The sequence below is a fragment of the Caretta caretta genome, chromosome 2, assembly GCF_965140235.1.
Source record: "Caretta caretta isolate rCarCar2 chromosome 2, rCarCar1.hap1, whole genome shotgun sequence".
NCBI classification, from domain to species: Eukaryota; Metazoa; Chordata; order Testudines; family Cheloniidae; genus Caretta; species Caretta caretta.
Genome location: NC_134207.1, coordinates 230511694 through 230531500, shown reverse-complemented (window position 1 = coordinate 230531500; position 19807 = coordinate 230511694). Strand labels below are relative to the sequence as shown.

At 42.1% G+C, this 19807-nt stretch overlaps 1 protein-coding gene across 1 annotated transcript in view; it reads right to left on the bottom strand.

Moving 5' to 3' along the window:
* Window positions 1-19807, bottom strand: part of LOC125630820 (macrophage mannose receptor 1-like) — an 87334-nt gene that overhangs the window by 28433 nt on the left and 39094 nt on the right. The window contains 7 exon segments of the mRNA XM_048836946.2: window positions 2734-2878; window positions 9306-9393; window positions 11233-11360; window positions 12797-12996; window positions 13944-14092; window positions 16312-16427; window positions 17655-17768. Coding sequence (XP_048692903.2) covers window positions 2734-2878; window positions 9306-9393; window positions 11233-11360; window positions 12797-12996; window positions 13944-14092; window positions 16312-16427; window positions 17655-17768 — 940 coding nt within the window.

Sequence of the window (19807 nt, the reverse complement as noted above, 5' to 3'; positions counted from 1 at the left end):
ATATTTGGATTTCTTTTAAGTGTCACCTGAACTCTGAATTTCCTAGATTTGTAATGCTTGGTTTGAACACAATTACAATATCCCTGAAATCTAGTTTCTCTAAATTACTCTAAAGTTCTCCTATCCTTAGCTCCATCTTAACCTAGTTGGTTTTGTCTTATTTTTAAAAATCACTCAGAATCTCACACATAGTAACAGTAACCAAGGAAGTCAAAGAGGGTGTTTCCATTGAGCTGAAGATATGCACTAGCAACCTAAAGTGATTTTTTCTTTGTTTTAACTCTCAAGGGTGATTTGCCAGTGCAAAACAGCCAGAGCCACTGATTAATTGCGATGAGTTTACACGTGCTTCACATTGCTAGAGTATGCAAAACAGCTAAAGAATTTTCTGTAGTATCTGGCTGGTGAATCTTGCCCATATGCTCAGGGTTTAGCTGATCGCCATATTTGGGGTCGGGAAGGAATTTTCCTCCAGGGCAGATTGCAAGAGGCCCTGGAGGTTTTTCGCCTTCCTCTGTAGCATGGGGCACGGGTCACTTGCTGGAGGATTCTCTGCTCCTTGAAGTCTTTAAACCACGATTTGAGGACTTCAATAGCTCAGACATAGGTGAGAGGTTTTTCACAGGAGTGGGTGGATGAGATTCTGTGGCCTGCGTTGTGCAGGAGGTCAGACTAGATGATCATAATGGTCCCTTCTGACCTTAGTATCTATGAATCTATAAAACATACTGGTGGATCTGGCTCTCAATTTACAACCGACATTGGTTTAGAACGTTGTGTTACTGTGTGAAAAGAGGGTGCTGAGCCTCAGAGTCCCAACATCTCTGCTGTTTATGGGCTCCCCCTATATTTATGTTTCAGCAGTTCTCCGGGCAGTGCTGCAATATAAATAATAATGGTGATTGTACAAAATATAATATCAATACGCTTCTTTATAAACTTTTACAATCCCTTCCTTAGGGAACAGTATGTTAAGACACTGCATGAGCAATATTGTATCTTACAAAAGACAGTCCCTTGGTCAAACCAAGGCCAAACAAAAGAGTTAAAATTACAAAATCCAGGAATTGATAACAGAACTGCTATCCTCTCTCTGCAGTGATCCAAAAGTGATAGAATAATAGTACTTGTTCATAACAACGTTTACTTCTTTTCATTTTATTTCTGAGAGGTCATCCAAGATGAAGATGAACTGCTCAGGGCTTCCGCCCACAGTTTCTCAAATCCTCCTGACAAGCCTTGTTGAGAACTGATGAACACATACCATCCAAAACATAGCATTCAGAATGCTAAAAAGGGGCTGCAAAGGATATGCTTGCTCAGTTGGTGCACAGAAGCCAATATTCTGATGACATCGTTGTCATGAGCAATTTACTAGAAAGATAACTTTGATTAACCAGATGACAAATGGTTTTTAAAGTGACAGTCCAATACATCTCCTGGTGTTCTAGAATAGTCTTTTTGTCAGGATGGACCTCAAGGGTTCAGAAGTTTCATCGCCTGTTGGGCAGCTGCTGCCGTCCCTCACCTCACCCTCAGCCAGTTTCTTGTGTGCTCCCAGCTTTCCTTTTATTTTAGGGACATTAGTAGTAGGTGCTTTCAAACTAGCCTGTACCATGGCTGACATAGCCCCTCTCTTCTCTTTCAGACAGGTTCTGGTGCCCATGCCCTCTGCTTATGTACTCAAATACTCAACTGAGGGGAGGGGGCAGAAATTCTACCCACAACCGGGGGGGAGGAGAAATTAGGCAGAGGGTCAAAATAAGCTAAATATTTATTTCATTTAGTATTTGTTTCAATATCGGTCATTTATTCCTATAACCCTTATTTCTCTGAATACCTGCATTTCTAGGGAAACAGCACCTCGTGGTACCACTCACTTTTGGGTTTTGCTAGAGTGTGGGTGACACTGGGGCAACTTGTGAGCCACGTGACAAAGTGGGCTTTGGGGTCAGTCATGTTGCCACAATGACCTTTTGCGGATTTTCTACTGCTGAGAGCCCTGCCCCTTGGACAATGTTGGTGTAAGCTAAATCAACCTCGATTTTTTCCTCCTTATCAGAGCAAGTGATTTTTACACCAACTGGTCACTTTTATTATATTCTTAGACAATATAAAACAGAGAGCTACTTTTGCTTAAGGAAATCGAAGCTCTATACCTCCTGCCTTCCAACTCTCCTTTGGACAAAATGGATCCAGATAAAGGGAGGAGATAAGAAAAAGAGATACTTCTCTTAAAGATCAGAGGGGTAGCCATGTTAGTCTGGATATGTAAAAGCAGCAGAGTCCGGTGGCACTTTATAGACTAACAGACGTATTGGAGCATAAGCTTTTGTGAGTGAATACCCACTTCGTCAGACACGCATCCGATGAAGTCGGTATTCACTCACGAAAGCTTATGCTCCAATACATCTGTTAGTCTATAAGGTGCCACAGAACTCTTTGCTCCTCTTAAAGAGATAGGCATCCTTGCACTGCAAACCTTTTCAATATATGGGATAGGGAGGTAAGGCCACAGTTAAAATACAAGGGACTTTTTTTGACCTTCTGTACCCCTGTATTTAGTTAAGAGATCAGAATTCATGTCCTTGCTCTTTATCTACTGTGTTCCCTTCCTATGCTTTCACACAAAGAGTGATTCTTAGTGTCACACCTATTTTTAATTTTAGTTAGTCCAACCAACTGACTGTACTTTGTTTATATTTCTCTAATTAAATAGAGCAGTAGTCCTACCTTTTTTTATTTCACAAATCCAATTAAGTAAGCGTTCACAATACAAGTTATTCCACTGCATTGTTGGACTTCCCTCAAACATTCCACAATGTTCAATTCCTTTGTCATTACTGGGTTCTTCTTCATTCCAGTTTTCATAAATCACCTATGATGGAAACACAGTTCTATTACGAGTTACTTCTATATGTAGGAGAATAATTGTGAACTGCACTGTTAAAAAGCCTCAGGGGTTGTTCCTCCTAAGTGTTTAATTTCTGAGGCCAGTAGGATCAAGAAGTGTTGTGGAACCAATAAGCTCAGCCCTTGTACAGAGGGAGATGAACACCTTATATTATACGCACACTGATATAGCTGAAAAGGGGAACCCTGATGGGCTGAAGAAATTATATCTACTCTTCTTCATCAAGTAGTTGGTAGCTATAGGGAAGATAAAGTGAGACAGGCTAAAAGTCAAGTAGAGTTGGACCTTGCAAAGGGAATTAAAACCAATAGGAAAAGGTTCTATAGCCATATAAATAAGAAGGAAACAAAGAAAGAAGTGGGACCGCTAAACACTGAGGATGGAGTGGAGGTTAAGGATAAACTAGGCATGGCCCAATATCTAAACAAATACTTTGCCTCAGTCTTTAATAAGGCTAAAGAGGATCTTAGGGATAATAGTAGCATGACAAATCGGAATGAGGATATGGAGGTAGATATTACCATATCTGAGGTAGAAGCATCTTAATGCAACTAAATCGAGGGACCCAGATAATCTTCATCCAAGAATATTAAAGGAATTGGCACATGAAATTTCAAGCCCTTTAGCAAGAATTTTGAATGAATCTGTAAACTCAGGGGTTGTACCGTATGACTGGAGAATTGCTAACATAGTTCCTATTTTTAAGAAAGGAAAAAAACGTGATCTGGGTAACTACAGGTCTGTTAGTTTGACATCTGTAGTATGCAAGGTCTTGGAAAAATTTTTGAAAGAGAAAGTAGTTAAGGACATTGAGGTCAATGGTAAATGGAACAAAATACAACATGGTTTTACAAAAAGTAGATTGTGCCAAACCAACCTGATCTCCTTCTTTGAGAAAGTAACAGATTTTTTAGACAAAGGAAACACAGTGGATCTAATTTACCTAGATTTCAGTAAGGCGTTTGATACGGTGCCACATTAGTGAATTATTAGTTAAATTGGAAAAGATGGGGATCAATATGAAAATTGAAAGGTGGATAAAGAATTGGTTAAAGGGGAGACTACAGCGGGTCACTCTGAAAGGTGAACTGTCAGGCTGGAGGGAGGTTACCAGTGGAGTTACTCAGGGATCGGTTTTGGGACCAATCTTATTTAACCTTTTTATTACTGACCTCGGCACAAAAAGTGGGAGTGTGCTAATAAAGTTTGAGGATGATACAAAGCTGGGAGGTATTGCCAATTTAGAGAAGGACTGGGATATCATACAGGAGGATCTGGATGACCTTGTAAACTGGAGTAATAGTAATAGGATGGAATTTAATAGTGAGAAGTGTAAGGTCATGCATTTAGGGATTAATAACAAGAATTTTAGTTATAAGCTGGGGACACATCAATTAAAAGTAATGGAGGAGGAGAAGGACGTTGGAGTATTGTTGACCCCAGGATGACTATGAGCCACCAATGTGATATGGCCGTGAAAAAAGCTAATGCGGTCTTGGGATGCATCAGGCGAAGCATTTCCAGTAAAGATAAGGAGGTGTTAGTTATACAAGGCACTGGTGAGACCTCATCTGGAATACTGTATGCAGTTCTGGTCTCCCATGTTTAAGAAGGATGAATTCAAACTGGAACAGGTACAGAGAAGGGCGATTAGGATGATCCAAGGAATAGAAAACCTGTCTTATGAAAGGAGACTCAAAGAGCTTGGCTTGTTTAGCCTAACCAAAAGAAGGCTGAGGGGAGACATGATTGCTCTCGATAAATATATCAGAGGGATAAATACCGGAGAGGGAGAGGAATTATTTAAGCTCAGTACCAATGTGGACACAAGAACAAATGGATATAAACTGGGCATCAGAAAGTTTAGACTTTAAATTAGACAAAGGTTTCTAACCATCAGAGGAGTGAAGTTCTGGAATAGCCTTCCAAGGGAAGCAATGGGGGCAAAAGACCTATCTGGCTTCAAGATTAAACTCGATAAGTTTATGGAGGAGATGGTATGATGGGATAACATGATTTTGGCAATTAATTGATCTTTAACTATTCACATTAAATAGGCCCAATGGCCTGTGATGGGATGTTGGATGAGGTGGGATCTGAGTTACTACAGAGAATTCTTTCCTGGGTGTCTGGCTGGTAAGTCTTGCCCACATGCTTAGGGTTCAGCTGATCGCCATATTTGGGGTCAGGAAGGAATTTTCCTCCAGGGCAGATTGCAAGAGGCCCTGGGGGTTTTTCACATTCCTCTGTAGCATGGGGCACGGGTCACTTGCTGGAGGATTCTCTGCTCCTTGAAGTTTTTAAATCATGATTTGAGGACTTCAATAGCTCAGACACAGGTGAGAGGTTTATTGCAGGAGTGGGTGGGTGAGATTCTGTGGCCTGCACTGTGCAGGAGGTCAGACTAGATGATCATAATGGTTCCTTCTGACCTTATCTATGAGTCTATGAGCTATGACTCTGGGCTGCAAAGATGGGGTTGTAAAATGGTGTAAAATCGGAGGAAGTGTAGTACATCCCTATAGAAGCACTCTACTTTACCTATGTCAAAGTCAGTTTATCATCTCCAGGCTGAGGTCAGGGCCTATTCTCAGTTCCATGAGGTGGCAAACTAGTTTTGATAGTCCAGCCTCAGACATGAATAGGCCCTCTTGGAAGCAGATTGCTCTGAGGGGTAATGCTGACCTAGTGAGAAATTATAACTGTCTTTGACCCACATGTATCAGGCTACTAACCATCAAGGCTCCCTTCCTCCACATCTTCCTTCCAGATTGATATCCATGCCCATAAAATATGAAGCAGCAGGGAAGGCCACTAGAGCAGAGGTGGGCAAACTACGGCCCCTGGGACCCTCTTGCCCGGCCCCTGAGCTCCTGGCCCGGGAGGCTAGCCCCATCCCGTCCCCCACTGTCCCCCTGCCCCAGAGCCTCCACTCACTGTGCCCTCAGTGCAATGCTCCGAGCAGCGGGGCTGTGAGCTCCTGGAGCAGCACAGCTGCAGAGCCTGGCCTGACACCGCCAGCCACCAGTGCTCCAGGCAGCGCAGTAAGGGGGCAGGGAGCAAGGAGGGGTTAGATAGAGGGCAGGGGAGTTTGGGGGGTGGTCAGGGGGCAGGGGTGTGGATAGGGGTCAGGGTGGTCGGAGGGCAGGGAACAGGGGGGTTGAATGGGGGCAGGGGTTCCGGGGGGGCAGTCAGGAAGGAGAGGAAGGGTTGGATGGGACAGCAGGGGGCAGTCAGGGGCAGGGGTTCTGGGGGCAGTCAGGGGACAGGGAGCAGGAGGGGTGGATGGGGTAGGGGTCCCAAGGGGAGGGGCAGTCAGGAATGAGAGGAGTGGTTAGATGGGGCAGCAGGGGGCAGTCAGGGGTGGAGGTTCTGGTGGTGGTCAGGGGACAGGGAGAAGGGGTGGTTGCATGGGGCAGGGGTCCCGGGTGGGCAGTCAGGAATGAGAAGAGGGGTTGGATGGGGTGGTGGGGGGCAGTCAGGGGCGGGGGTCTGGGGTGGTCAGGGGACAGAGAGTGGGAGGGGGCAGGGGTCCTGGGGGGCCGTCAGGGAACAAGGGGGGTTGGATGGGGCAGGATTCCCGGGGGGCCATTGGGGTGGTTGGATAGGGGGCGGGGACACAGCCTCCCTTAACCGGCCCTCCATACAATTTCAGAAACCCAATGTGGCCCTCAGGCCAAAAAGTTTGCCCGTCCCTGCACTGTAGCATGCGTGATGGAAGACATTTTCCAGTTTGAATGTATCGTGGGATTCAGATTGCATATGCTCCTGTTTTCATAGAATCATAGAATATCAGGGTTGGAAGGGACCTCAGGAGGTCATCTAGTCCAACCCCCTGCTCAAAGCAGGACCAATCCCCAACTAAATCATCCCAGCCAGGGCTTTGTCAAGCCTGACATTAAAAACTTCTAGGGAAGGAGATTCCACCACCTCCCTAGGTAACGCATTCCAGTGTTTCACCACCCTCATACTGAAAAAGTTTTTCCTAATATCCAACCTAAATCTCCCCCACTGCAACTTGAGACCATTACTCCTCGTTCTGTCATCTGCGACCATTGAGAACAGTCTAGAGCCATCCTCTTTGGAACCCCCTTTCAGGTAGTTGAAAGCAGCTATCAAATCCCCCCTCATTCTTCTCTTCTGAAGACTAAACATCCCCAGTTCCCTCAGCCTCTCGTCATAAGTCATGTGTTCCAGTCCCCTCATCATTTTTGTTGCCCTCCGCTGGACTCTTTCCAATTTTTCCACATCCTTCTTGTAGTGTGGGGCCCAAAACTGGGCACAGTACTCCAGATGAGGCCTCACCAGTGTCGAATAGAGGGGAACGATCACGTCCCTCGATCTGCTCGCTATGCCCCTACTTATACATCCCAAAATGCCATTGGCCTTCTTGGCAACAACGGCACACTGTTGACTCATACCCAGCTTCTTGTCCACTGTAACCCCTAGGTCCTTTTCTGCAGAACTGCTGCCGAGCCATTCGGTCCCTAGTCTGTAGCGGTGCATTGGATTCTTCCGTCCTAAGTGCAGGACTCTGCACTTATCTTTGTTGAACCTCATCAGATTTCTTTTGGCCCAATCCTCTAATTTGTCTAGGTCCCTCTGTATCCTATCCCTACCCTCCAGCGTATCTACCTCTCCTCCCAGTTTAGTGTCACCCACAAACTTGCTGAGGGTGCAATCCACACCATCCTTATTTATGAAGATATTGAATAAAACCTGCCACAGGACCGACCCCTGGGGCACTCCACTTGATACCGGTTGCCAACTAGACATGGAGCCATTGATCACTACCCGTTGAGCCCGACAATCTAGCCAGCTTTCTATTCACCTTATAGTCCATTCATCCAGCCCAAACTTCTTTAACTTGCTGGCAAGAATACTGTGGGAGACCGTGTCAAAAGCTTTGCTAAAGTCAAGGAACAACACGTCCACTGCTTTCCCTTCATCCACAGAGCCAGTTATCTCGTCATAGAAGGCAATTAGATTAGTCAGGCATGACTTGCCCTTGGTGAATCCATGCTGACTGTTCCTGATCACTTTCCTCTCCTCTAAGTGCTTCAGAATTGATTCCTTGAGGACCTGCTCCATGATTTTTCCAGGGACTGAGGTGAGGCTGACTGGCCTGTAGTTCCCAGGATCCTCCTTCTTCCCTTTTTTAAAGATGGGCACTACATTAGCCTTTTTCCAGTCATCTGGGACCTCTCCCGATCGCCATGATTTTCAAAGATAATGGCCAAAGGCTCTGCAATCACATCCGCCAATTCCTTTAGCACTCTCGGATGCAACGCATCCAGCCCGATGGACTTATGCTTGTCCAGCTTTTCTAAATAGTCCCGAACCACTTCTTTCTCCACAGAGGGCTGGTCACCTTCTCCCTATGCTGTGCTGCCCAGTGCAGTAGTCTGGGAGCTGACCTTATTCGTGAAGACAGAGGCAAAAAAAGCATTGAGTACATTAGCTTTTTCCACATCCTCTGTCACTAGGTTGCCTCCCTCATTCAGTAAGGGCCCACACTTTCCTTGACTTTCTTCTTGTTGCTAACATACCTGAAGAAACCCTTCTTGTTACTCTTAACATCTCTCGCTAGCTGCAACTCGAGGTGTGATTTGGCCTTCCTGATTTCACTCCTGCAAGCCCGAGCAATATTTTTATACTCATCCCTGGTCATTTGTCCAATCTTCCACTTCTTGTAAGCTTCTTTTTTGTATTTAAGAGCAGCAAGGATTTCACTGTTAAGCCAACCTGGTCGCCTGCCATATTTATTATTCTTTCTATACATCGGGATGGTTTGTCCCTGTAACCTCAATAAGGATTCTTTAAAATACAGCCAGCTCTCCTGGACTCCTTTCCCCCTCATGTTATTCTCCTAGGGGATCTTGCCCATCAGTTCCCTGAGGGAGTCAAAGTCTGCTTTTCTGAAATCTAGGGTCTGTATTCTGCTGCTCTCCTTTCTTCCTTGTGTTAGGATCCTGAACTCGACCATTTCATGGTCACTGCCTCCCAGGTTCCCATCCACTTTTGCTTCCCCTACTAATTCTTCCCAGTTTGTGAGCAGCAGGTCAAGAAGAGCTCTGCCCCTAGTTGGTTCCTCCAGTACTTGCACCAGGAAATTGTCCCCTACATTTTCCAAAAACTTCCTGGATTGCCTTTTATGGTTGTGTGGCTGGGGCGGAAGATATGAAGTGATTCTTTTCCTCCATCATAGCCTCAGTGAAGACTAAGCCATTGCACTTGTTTAATGCAGTGGCAGAGAAAGTGCTTCTTTGGACCTGGGTATGAAAGTTTAGGAGGGAATGGGAAGGGAGTAAGAAAAGACTCAGAAAAGATTGCAAAAAAGATATTATAAAAGCCAGAAAGGCAATGATTGTTTAACAACCAATATACTCACTGGAGAGCCATCAATCCAGGTATATCCTTCATCAGAATTCAAGTAAATCAAACCCATCCAGAAATGCTGAAAGATAAATCCTTTGTCCCTAAAATATATTATATGATATAGATATGTGATTGTATATAATAGGACAATTATATATGCCCTTTGTACAAAAGACATTTTAGAACTTATAGCAGTTCAAAAAATTTGAAGTCTCTGTAAAATTATCTCATAAAAAGGAACCTGCAAAGGAAGAAAATGTGTTTATATTAATTTGCCTTTCTTCTTGATGTATGATGATGTATTCCTCTCAGAAAAGTGTTTTCTCCTTGTTTTCTATCATAGACATATTGGCCCAGATTCTACTCTGTTTGTGCTACTCCAATAGGAGAAAAACAGCCCCATCTCTCCATAAAACCAGCTCTTACCCTAAACATGTCACAGTTTCCATGTGAGGGGTTTGGTCAAGGCATGCTGGTCTCTGACAATTCCGAGCTGATAGACAATTCCTTGTGAACCATTACCAGCTGGTAGAGTTTAGAACAGCCACTAGCAGCCACCCAGAACTGGCCCCATAATCAGCTCCTGATGGTGCTTCCTGTCCACCACAACAAGTAGATCTTGACTGCAGCAGATCATCAAGTCCACTAGGAATATAAATATTTGCCATCCTTATGTTTGACAGAGAACAACTTGAAGGACCAGAGAAGTGGGAGGGAGCTATCTCAGCCCTCTATCAAAATGGTGAGGGGTGCTGTCTTTTCTCAGAGATCTTTTCTCTCAACTGTATGTCAGGAGTTTGGGTTAAGAGATTTCAACAAAAATTAAAACAAAAATAAAGAATTGTAAAACAATTTAACTAACTAAAAATCTTTTTCTCAATGCTTAGGCTTCACTTTCATGATACTCATTATTTCTAGTGCAGTAGCACATACAATCCCAGACTCAGATCAAGGCCTCCTTGTGCTCGGTATTGTATAAACACATCACAGGAAAGAGTTCCTGACCTAAAGAGCTTATAGCCACATTAAGCCATAGATTCTTCCAGGAAAAAAGGATAGACAAGATCTGAATTGCTAATCTATCTATTGGTAGACAGATGACCAAGCAAAACAAAAATGAAAAAAGCACATTAAAAAACAAATACATCCTACATATATATTATATATAAAACTAAAGTGGACAAAGTGGGAAAAAGTCTCTTTGCCACTTGTAAATCACTCTTAAATCTATTGGAAAAATAAGTTTATAGTACACCATTGCCTGGCAATTTAAACAAGAAAAAACCAACAAAACCACCATCTTTTATATGCCAATGAGAGCCTTTGATATGGATTCATGGGGAAACACCAGATATCGAGACTTTGTATAATTTGTATAGAGTTACTTTTCAGAGTACAGCCACACTTATGTGGCCTGGTTTTGAAAGAAATTTCACTGCAACCTCAACTTTTGTGGACACATTTGGGCACCTGCACATGCTAGCAGTTAGAGGTCTAACTACCTGATTTGTGAGAGCAATCATGCAGTTAGATGCCCAATTTTAGCATTTACATCCTTAAAATAAAACAAAACAAAAACCAAAAACATCCCAACAACCGCCACCAACAACTTTTCATAGTCAGGACATAAATCTCTTCCAATTGTTTGTACAATTGATATATCATCATGAATGAACTCTGTACAACTTTTAGAAGTCTCCAACCCATACACAAACATTTGCACATCAAGTTCCTGAATTCTGAGACTCTGGTTACACCCAAATTCCTGTGGTTTATTTTAAATATAGTAATTAAAAATAAGTGGGGTATGACGATAAAGATATAATGAACAGTTTTTTACTTAAAATTAACCCTTTTGAGAATGAATTCAAGAGAGCTTTTTGTTATTCTTCTTATACATGCCATTAATGTGAAAGAATAAATATTTTGTAAATACTCACAGAACCATCTGCCATATTACATGCTTTACTTCTTTTCTGTTGATAGTGATCAAGTGTCCTCCTATTTCTCTACAAAAATCTTCTGCTTCAAACCATGATTTCTTTTGGTTTCCTTCTCTCACAAAAATCTAATGAGAACATATTTCACAATAAGCTACTATATAATAATACCCTCCCTAAGTAATAAAATCAAACAACACCCTGGGCAGCTACTTTCTCAGTAGTGGGATTTCATACAATCCAGCTAACCAAATCAAAAGGATATCCAGAAGAAAATAACACCTGGAATATGGATTACAGAATGCCTAATTCTTAGCATCCATTGTTTCACTTTATTTGAGTAAAAGCACAGAGGAGGACTGGGAAGACCCATAGCTATCACAATACACAGAGAGGGAAAAAGCTAGTATGTATAACTTAATAGGAGCTCTGACCACTGAAAAAGGTGAAGAAAAATAGATGGTTATATCTAAAACTCCAAGGGGGGTGAAAATCAGGAATGGAGCAAAATCCAAAGGAATGGGAGCAAGAGTGAGATGTGGATGTAGGGTTCAGTCCTGCAAGGTGCTGAGCACTCTGGCCCTGACTCAAGCACATGCTTAATTTGTTTGCTGAATCAGGGCCAGAGTGCTCAGCACCTTGCAGGACTGAGTCCATAATTAAGGTTGTGTAAGTCTAGGGGAAGAGGTCTCAGCAGCAGGAAAGTATCCGATCTGATAAATGGTCATCCAAATAAATAAATAATAATTTGAGTGTGACACAATGTAACATAATTACATAGTCCCTGAAGAGTAAGAGCTTAACCTCAGCTATGTTTATTCTTTGTGCTTGCCCAGGTATACCAGGAGAAGAGTATAAATGACTGCTTGGGAGACAGAGATGGAAGAATGCCTCTGGGAAGCTCTGGCTAGGAAGTCACTGATTCACTTTTCCTTCTGTAAATTATTTTGCTTTCTTGTATATATTATCTTAATATAGTCTTTGTGGGGAATTTTCTCATTTATCTTTTAAGTAAATAGGGAAAGCACTTTTTGAATGTAGTTGTTCTATTTGCCTAGGTGCCACCAGATGCTAAATGTGAAACTGGGTTTGTTTGCCATCACATTGAATACATTATGTGCTTTGTGCAAAAATCTTGGAACGGTGCCAGGTTCCTATGTCTATTCATGGAAAATGTTATCTTAACACTGTTGCCAACCCTCATGATTTTATCATGAGTCTCACAGAATTTGATTAGCTGAGAATCTCAGCTTTCATTTAAAAAGAGAAAAGTGTGTTTCAAGCCCTCATGCTTGAGGGGAAAAGCTTGAAAACAATATAAAAAAGAACCCAATATATTTTTTTTTAAATCTCATGATTTTAACCCAATATCATGATTACTTGGAACCCTGACTCATAATTTTCCAATAACTAGGGTTGACAATAGTGTTCCAAAATGGAATCTCTAAAAAGCATGCATTCCACTGCACAGTGCAGGTTAGGGAACAACTGAGAGTAGATTTTAACTCTTAGTGCATGAGATGGACAGTGTGTAGTGAATGAGGCAGGAAAGTTTAATACTTACTTTGAAGCATGAGCTAATATAATTGCTTGAATCCCAGCCTTCAGGGCACATGGGGGCAAGAGTTGTTAATGGAATCGGAGGACGTGTCACACCCTCAGCCCACTGTTTCCAGAGAAATGTTGCTGTCTTCTCACAACTAAGAACATCCCATAATCCAGCTGCAATTCCAGTTTCCATGGCAACACAGCCTGACTTTCCTCCTTCGTGAAAGAAATGTTAAAAACCTAATTGAAAATTACATATTTCTCTGAACTTGGGGCTCTGCTCTCAAAGAAATTAAACTTCTCTTTCCATTCCTATTTTATAAACCAAAGGATGGAAATTCTAACGCAGATGCAAAGTCACTTGGGTCCAGATTTTTAAGGGTATATAGGCATTGCTGTGCTCAGCATTAAAATGCATAACTCACTTAGAAGGTGAAGTCTTATTGTCAAAACAGATTTAGGCACTTAGGAGCCTAAATTCCATTAACTGTGCCTAAATCTCTTTTGAAAGTAAGATTTAGGCTTCTAATCAGTTAGGTGTTGCAACACTGAGTGCAACAATGCCTACATACTTTTAAGAATCAGGGTCTTGGTTCCATGTGCCATAGGAATACCCAGAACAGTAGCACAGGTACGTTAACAAATCCCATGAGCCCATCTCTGCCAAATGATGAGAAAACTCACAAAAGGTGAACACTGATAGTCCTTTTTTCCCACCCTAGTGTGACCATTTTTAGTCTAATAATCTGTATATCTGCCATTACTTCGTGTCTCACCTAAGCACCCTATAGGTCTAATTGTTTGGCCACTTATGTCCAGCACTAATTTTCCCCAGTGTGATGAACTATGTCAACCACTAATGCTGTGATAAAGTTCTGAAAACGTTGAAGCCCCTTCAGCCCCTGCTTAGCATGGTCTCTAGACCTTCAAAGCCCCAGCTTGCACAACTACACAAGATGGGGATTAGCAGCCCACTAATCTTTATGTGGCTAGTGTGCTTCTTACTCCTCCCTTACTCCCCTGCAGGAATACAAAAGAGGGCCCATGGTTGAATCCTGTCTAATCTACCAGGGGACAGAGAGTGGAAATTCATGGGCATTTCAATATTCAGTCCTAACACATCCTAAAACCACAGACAGTATACATCACACAGCAGCGCATACCAGGCATTGCTGAATTCCAATGAGTGAACAGAACTGCTTCACCATCGGTCCACTTGAAAGTCCCTTGTTCCTCTACATCTGAAAGCCCTATCCAGAAATATTTTTCAGGCCTTAGCCCAGTCAGACTAATCAGATAGACTTGTTCATTTCTGTTAAGGAAAATAATGTTTCAAAATAATGTTATACTAAGATTTAATCATGGCTTTTCTTTTTAATGAAATAATTCAGAATGGAAAACTGGATAAAAGAGTTAAAAGTTGATAAAATGGTTAGTTTAAATCTATGAATTTATACTTTGAACAAATTCAGCTGCTGACACCAGAAAGGAAGCATGATAATTATGGCCTATTAATAATTTGGAATGATTCCTTCTCCTCCTGCACAATATAAGGCATTATGCATTTGTCTGAGAGTTAGAAGGGAGAAGGCAGAGGCAGATACTAGTATGGTCTTCGTCAAGCTGCTGTCTATTAGCTCCTTATATGTTGCAGTTTGTTTTGTTGTTTAAATTTTGGGGCTACCACTGCCTTATGCTAAGAGAGACCCCATAAATCTGTATCCTCTGATTTTCAATAAAGGAATATGTAGGGGTGGACTATGTCCAGAGGTCCTCTCCTGGAGGCCTCGAAGCCCTGCCTCACTTTGCCTCAGAAAAGAGAAGAGGAGAAGTCCTCCAGGTGGCCTAGAGTGGCTACAGGGGAAGCAGCCAATCAGAGGGGCTGATGGAGTGGCCAATCAGGGGCCAGGAAAGCCATATAAAAAGAAGCAACAGAGACAGAGCAGTCAGTTGCTGCCTGAAGCTGGAAGAGAGAGAACCAGGTTTGTGGCCAACTGGAAGAGTAGCAGGACCACGGACAGCTCAGTTAGGACAGGGCTGAGCCCACGGAGAGCTACTGATGGCTGAGGGGACCAAGCAGATACTGAGCCCAAAACATAGCAAGACCAAGCAAGGGTACCATGATGGGTCCTGTTGGTCTAGTTAAAAACTAAGCTGTGCATGTGCGTGCGTGCTGCTGAGAAGGACATATCAATGGAAGGTACCATGTTGAGCCCTGTTAAACTGGTACAGAGGGCAGTGTCTCCAGGGAGGAAGCTGTGGTGGAAAGTAAATACTCTATACCCCGGAAGGGGTTTGTTTGTGCTTTTCCACCTATAGACTGTGTGTGACTTGGCCAGGAGGCCGAGTCACTGAAGACTCGCCAAAGAAACCATTGGCCGGGGGGGTTACTTGTGAGAGGTAGGTGTCACCCCATTCCAAGAACTAAGAAACAGCAGGCTCACACCCAACCACCAGGGGGCACTCACAAGAGGCAGGTGCTGACCCTATTACAAGGAACTATTACTAAAAAAGATTTTTCCCCTGAAATTTTTGCTCAAATGTTTCACCTCAAGGAGATTTAAACTAATAGTTTAAAGAAAGATTTATAACTATTACAATCTGTCAGTTATGAATTAAAATGATAAACCATTAAAAGTCATTAGAATCCATCAATTATTAATGTCAAACATTAGAATTATCAAGTATGACACAATGTACAACACGCAATGTGTTCCACATTTTGGTCATTTGTCACACATTCTGACGGCTCATGTCTCACACTGGCAGTTTTGAAGACTGAAAGATGTGTGCACTACGGTTCCCTCACAAGCCAAATCTGGATCAAGAAGCATAGTTTACATATGCTTGGATTAAGCAATGAGAAGTGATAAAGGAAAGAGAACCTGGAAACAAGTAGGAAAATGTTATTTGAAAATCTTGGATAAGAGTACAGGAAGGATTTCTGAAATGATAGAGCACCCAGAAAAGTATGGAGATGCACAGAAGCAGATGCATGCATGAAAGCAATATGAAAGAATGATCAGGTAAAATGGTAGAACCAAATTTAAACCACTGTATTCATCTCAATAAACCAAATCAAAATATAAACTAGAAAGTTAAAATCTAATCCCAGAAGTGTCTCTTCTTTGCAACTGAGGTCATAATGGATCTGTAGGATATAGTTAATATCAGAAACAGAACATCAAAAGTCAGAATGAGACCTGGAAGGAAAAAAGAAGCAAATCAATAAATAAATTAGTAATAATAAAGCCTTCCTATAACCAGGAAACGGAGAAGAGCATAAGACTCCATTTAGCCCATGAGGGGCCATCTCTGCAAATCTAATTTTATCTGGGAAGCACTCGGATACTACCACAACAGAGCCTATAGAAAACCCAAAGGTACATAGGCATTTGTTTTTTCTGTGTAGATCCTTTGTATTTGGCTCCACACTAGAAAAGTTCTAGAGTATTTTAAAATTTAGAACCTTCAAAGCTTTTTCCATCATGAGCAGAAATTTAACAGTAGAACAAAAAATATTTTTCATACCTGTCTTCCACAGTAGCTAGGTAACCATTGCTCCTTTCACATGTCTTATTTGCTTCCGAGAATGTTACAAATGTGTGTCCAACCAAATAGCAGTGAAAACCATGCCTTTTCCAGCCCTGTGACAAACATCAGGCAAATACATGAGTTCTTGACAGATTAACATATTGATTCTGTTCTGCCCTTTAACATATAAATACATATTAATATGAAATCGATTGATGAAGCTCAGTTGAGAAAAAAGAAGAGACTGTGATCATCAGACATAGGCAGGGCTGTTATTTAACAAAAGGAAGCTCCCTGAGATCAGTATTGTTGTTACCCAGGGGATGATGCTGGGAGGTCTGCCAGGGGCAGCTCACACCTGACCCATCTTTTCCTCCTCCCCTCTTATGTTGGTATGATTTTCCTGGAGTGGAAGGTTATCTGATCAGGGTGGCCTTACACTGATTTGCAGGCTTGGTTACGCATGCACCAGAAGAACAAAGATGCTGACTTTGCTCGGCTTAGAGGGAAATTATGTCTACGTAGCTCAACAACAGTGGGCTCTAAAACCTTGAAATACAAAAACAATTTAAATTATTCACATATAACCAGAGCTACCACTATCTGACTACACTGACTCTTCAGAATTCAAAGAAGGACCCCTTGTGATCCAGCTTAGGCTTGTTCCTCCTGAGTCTACTACAGAGGTTTACTCAAAACCAGTATAGATTAAACAAGTGGATTTCTGTGCAGGTGAGACTTGCTAAATTTGCTGACTAGGAACCATATCACCCGCTGCGGTGGGGGTGGGATTTCAGAGTCCAGACAGGCAGCCCACAAGTAAGGAATCTGAACCAGATAGCTGGGACGGGAGATTCTTTTCTGCTTTGAATTGATTTCCTTTTCTTTTTAGTTGCTGATGCTAAAGCCTATGAAGAGACAGAAGATCTGAGACTTGAGACAGAGAGGCCTGTGGTGGGTGCTATGTTTGTTATTTCATTGGGTGAAGAGCCTAAAGTAAACATGGGATGTTGTGAAGACTTTTTGTTAATAAAAACGGTCTATGTATATCTATTACTGAGTGGGAAATCAGACTCTATTACAAAGAAGAGGGAGGAAATGGAAGAATTCAATATAAATTAAAAATTAATTCAGAGTAGATTTACATCTGAAAATGAATGACGATAAAAACTGTACATACATGAGCAACTTGCTAAGGGAAAAAATCACTGGGGTCCTTCAAAAGTAGTTACTAAATAGAGGGAAGAGGTCACCATGAAAGACAAAGGACTTTAAAGAGCATGAAATCCAATAGGCTAAATGACCTTTATAGATCCCCATATAATCAATTTCACACTTACTCTCTGGCAGCCTGGATCGATGATCTCCACTTCCCTAGGAGCTTGTGGTAAAGGTGTTCTTTTGCAGATATAACCAAGTTTCCTTTCACACAGGTTAGCTGCCCAATATCCATCCTGAACATGAGGAGGGAGAGAAAAGAATGTCCAGGACGAGGGATGCATAATCTTTAGAAAACTGCTAATTTCCTCTCTCCTTGCTCATGCTCATTTTTAATCTGTTGCATGAATTGGTTGATAAATACAGATTGCATCAAAAAATGATGTGCCAGATTCATCACAGCGTTACTCCAGTTCTACACTACTGTAACTCCAGTGAAAGGAGCAGAATTGGAGTAATGCAGGCTTGAATGTGTCCCCATGAGTATGACTATGTCACACTTATGAGTAGGAGACTCATTGTCAGCTAGTGAATTTTGTGAGCGAGAAAGTGAAAAACACACTAAAAATAAATCATAATGTCCCACAAAATGTTAGTTAATTAATGTTGATGTTAGATGTTTTTCTTTAATTATTTATTATATTATTTTGTAATGAACTAGATTACCTTTCCTGTGGTATGTTTTGTAAAAGAGACCTAAGAGCTATCTGCCATTAGATCTTTGAGGAGGAACGATCAACTTAAAATGATTTTTATTTTTATTTATGGTGGTTTTGGGTGTTTTGTTACCTTCCATTTATTTATTTTTAACAAATCTAGCTACATTTCCATACTGCCCTGCATAAATGAGAAATCTGTGAGGACCAAGAAGTAGATGAAGCCGTAGCTTCCCACTCCCCTCTCCCCCAGGAGAGCTAGTCAGGATCAAGCAAGGAGAGTGACCAGCACCCTGAGCAAGAGGGAAAGAGGAGAGGATTTGGGGCTGAGTTACAGTTCCTTCCCAGTGTGCATCTACATGGTGCCTTTTACACAGGCTGAATCTAGACGCTCAGTTTAGCCCTAAATGGCATGCACAATGTCGTGCAGTGAGTTAGTGTCAGAACCAGGATTAAAATGGAGATGCCCTGGTCCACGCTTAATCCATTGGACCACGGTGCCCACTATGTAAACTACTTAATTTCTCTGTTCTTCAGTAGGTCTGTTCTTTCCTATTTAATGGTGGGAGGGGATTAATATTTACCATCGATGGAAACAAAAAATATCCTAGGCCGAGATGGTAGTGACACCTAAATTAAGGTTGCCTAATACTTCTCATTATGAGACCCTGCTTTCATCTGCTTATAATTTGCCAAACTTTAACCTTCTGAGATTAAATTTTCCCTGCTGGATGTTTGCCTCACGCTGAACTTTTCTTTTGAAAGTTTCAACAAAAGCAGTTCAGCCACTTCTCAGAACAGGGTTAGAGAAAATGATGTTGTTTTGCCCATGTTAAAAAAATTCGTATAATCATTTATTCCAACAGCTTCATGCTTTGGAGCAGCAGTATTGCCAGCCTGAGGTGCTCAGTGATCTTGAATGAGGCACTTAAAATTATGAGAGTGGATTAAAAATCATGAGAATTTTTAAAAATAATAAGTATTGGGCTCTTTTTATTGGCCTCTTGGTTTCCATTATGATTCAATGTCTTTGTGTTATCAAGCTTTTCTCTGAAACCAGGAGAGCTAGAATTATAGTTTGCCGGGGGAGGGGGATGTTTAAACCAAAGCTGAGATTTTAGTATAACTTTTTAATCTCAGAAACTGGGGCTTTAAGAAAAACACCAAATATAGCAAGACTTGTGATAAAATCACAAGAGTTGGCAACACGGGGGCAGGGACTTGTAATTTGGCAGGGGGGTGCCCTGGTGTCAGGGATGTGCCTTTTGCCATCCCATGAAAGTCCACCAAATTTGGCCAAGTTACAAGCCTCAGAAAACTATTAGGACACACATTCTGAGTACAGACTTGTTAGAATTTGGCAGTTATTTTCTCCAAAGTTCCCATTTGAACTGGGCATGCTCCAGCCAGGGGCTGCAGGGACGGAGCGGAATGGAGAGGGTGAGTAATGGTGTGGGGCAGAGACAAGCTGTGTGGGAGGGATAGATAGGTTGTGGGGCACACAGGAGCAGAGACAGGCTGCAAGGTGGTGGTAGATAGAGGCAGAGACAGGCTATGAGGGGGTACATGCTAGGGCAGGGACTCTCTCAACAAAATTTTTGGTGGCCTCAGAGTGAGGC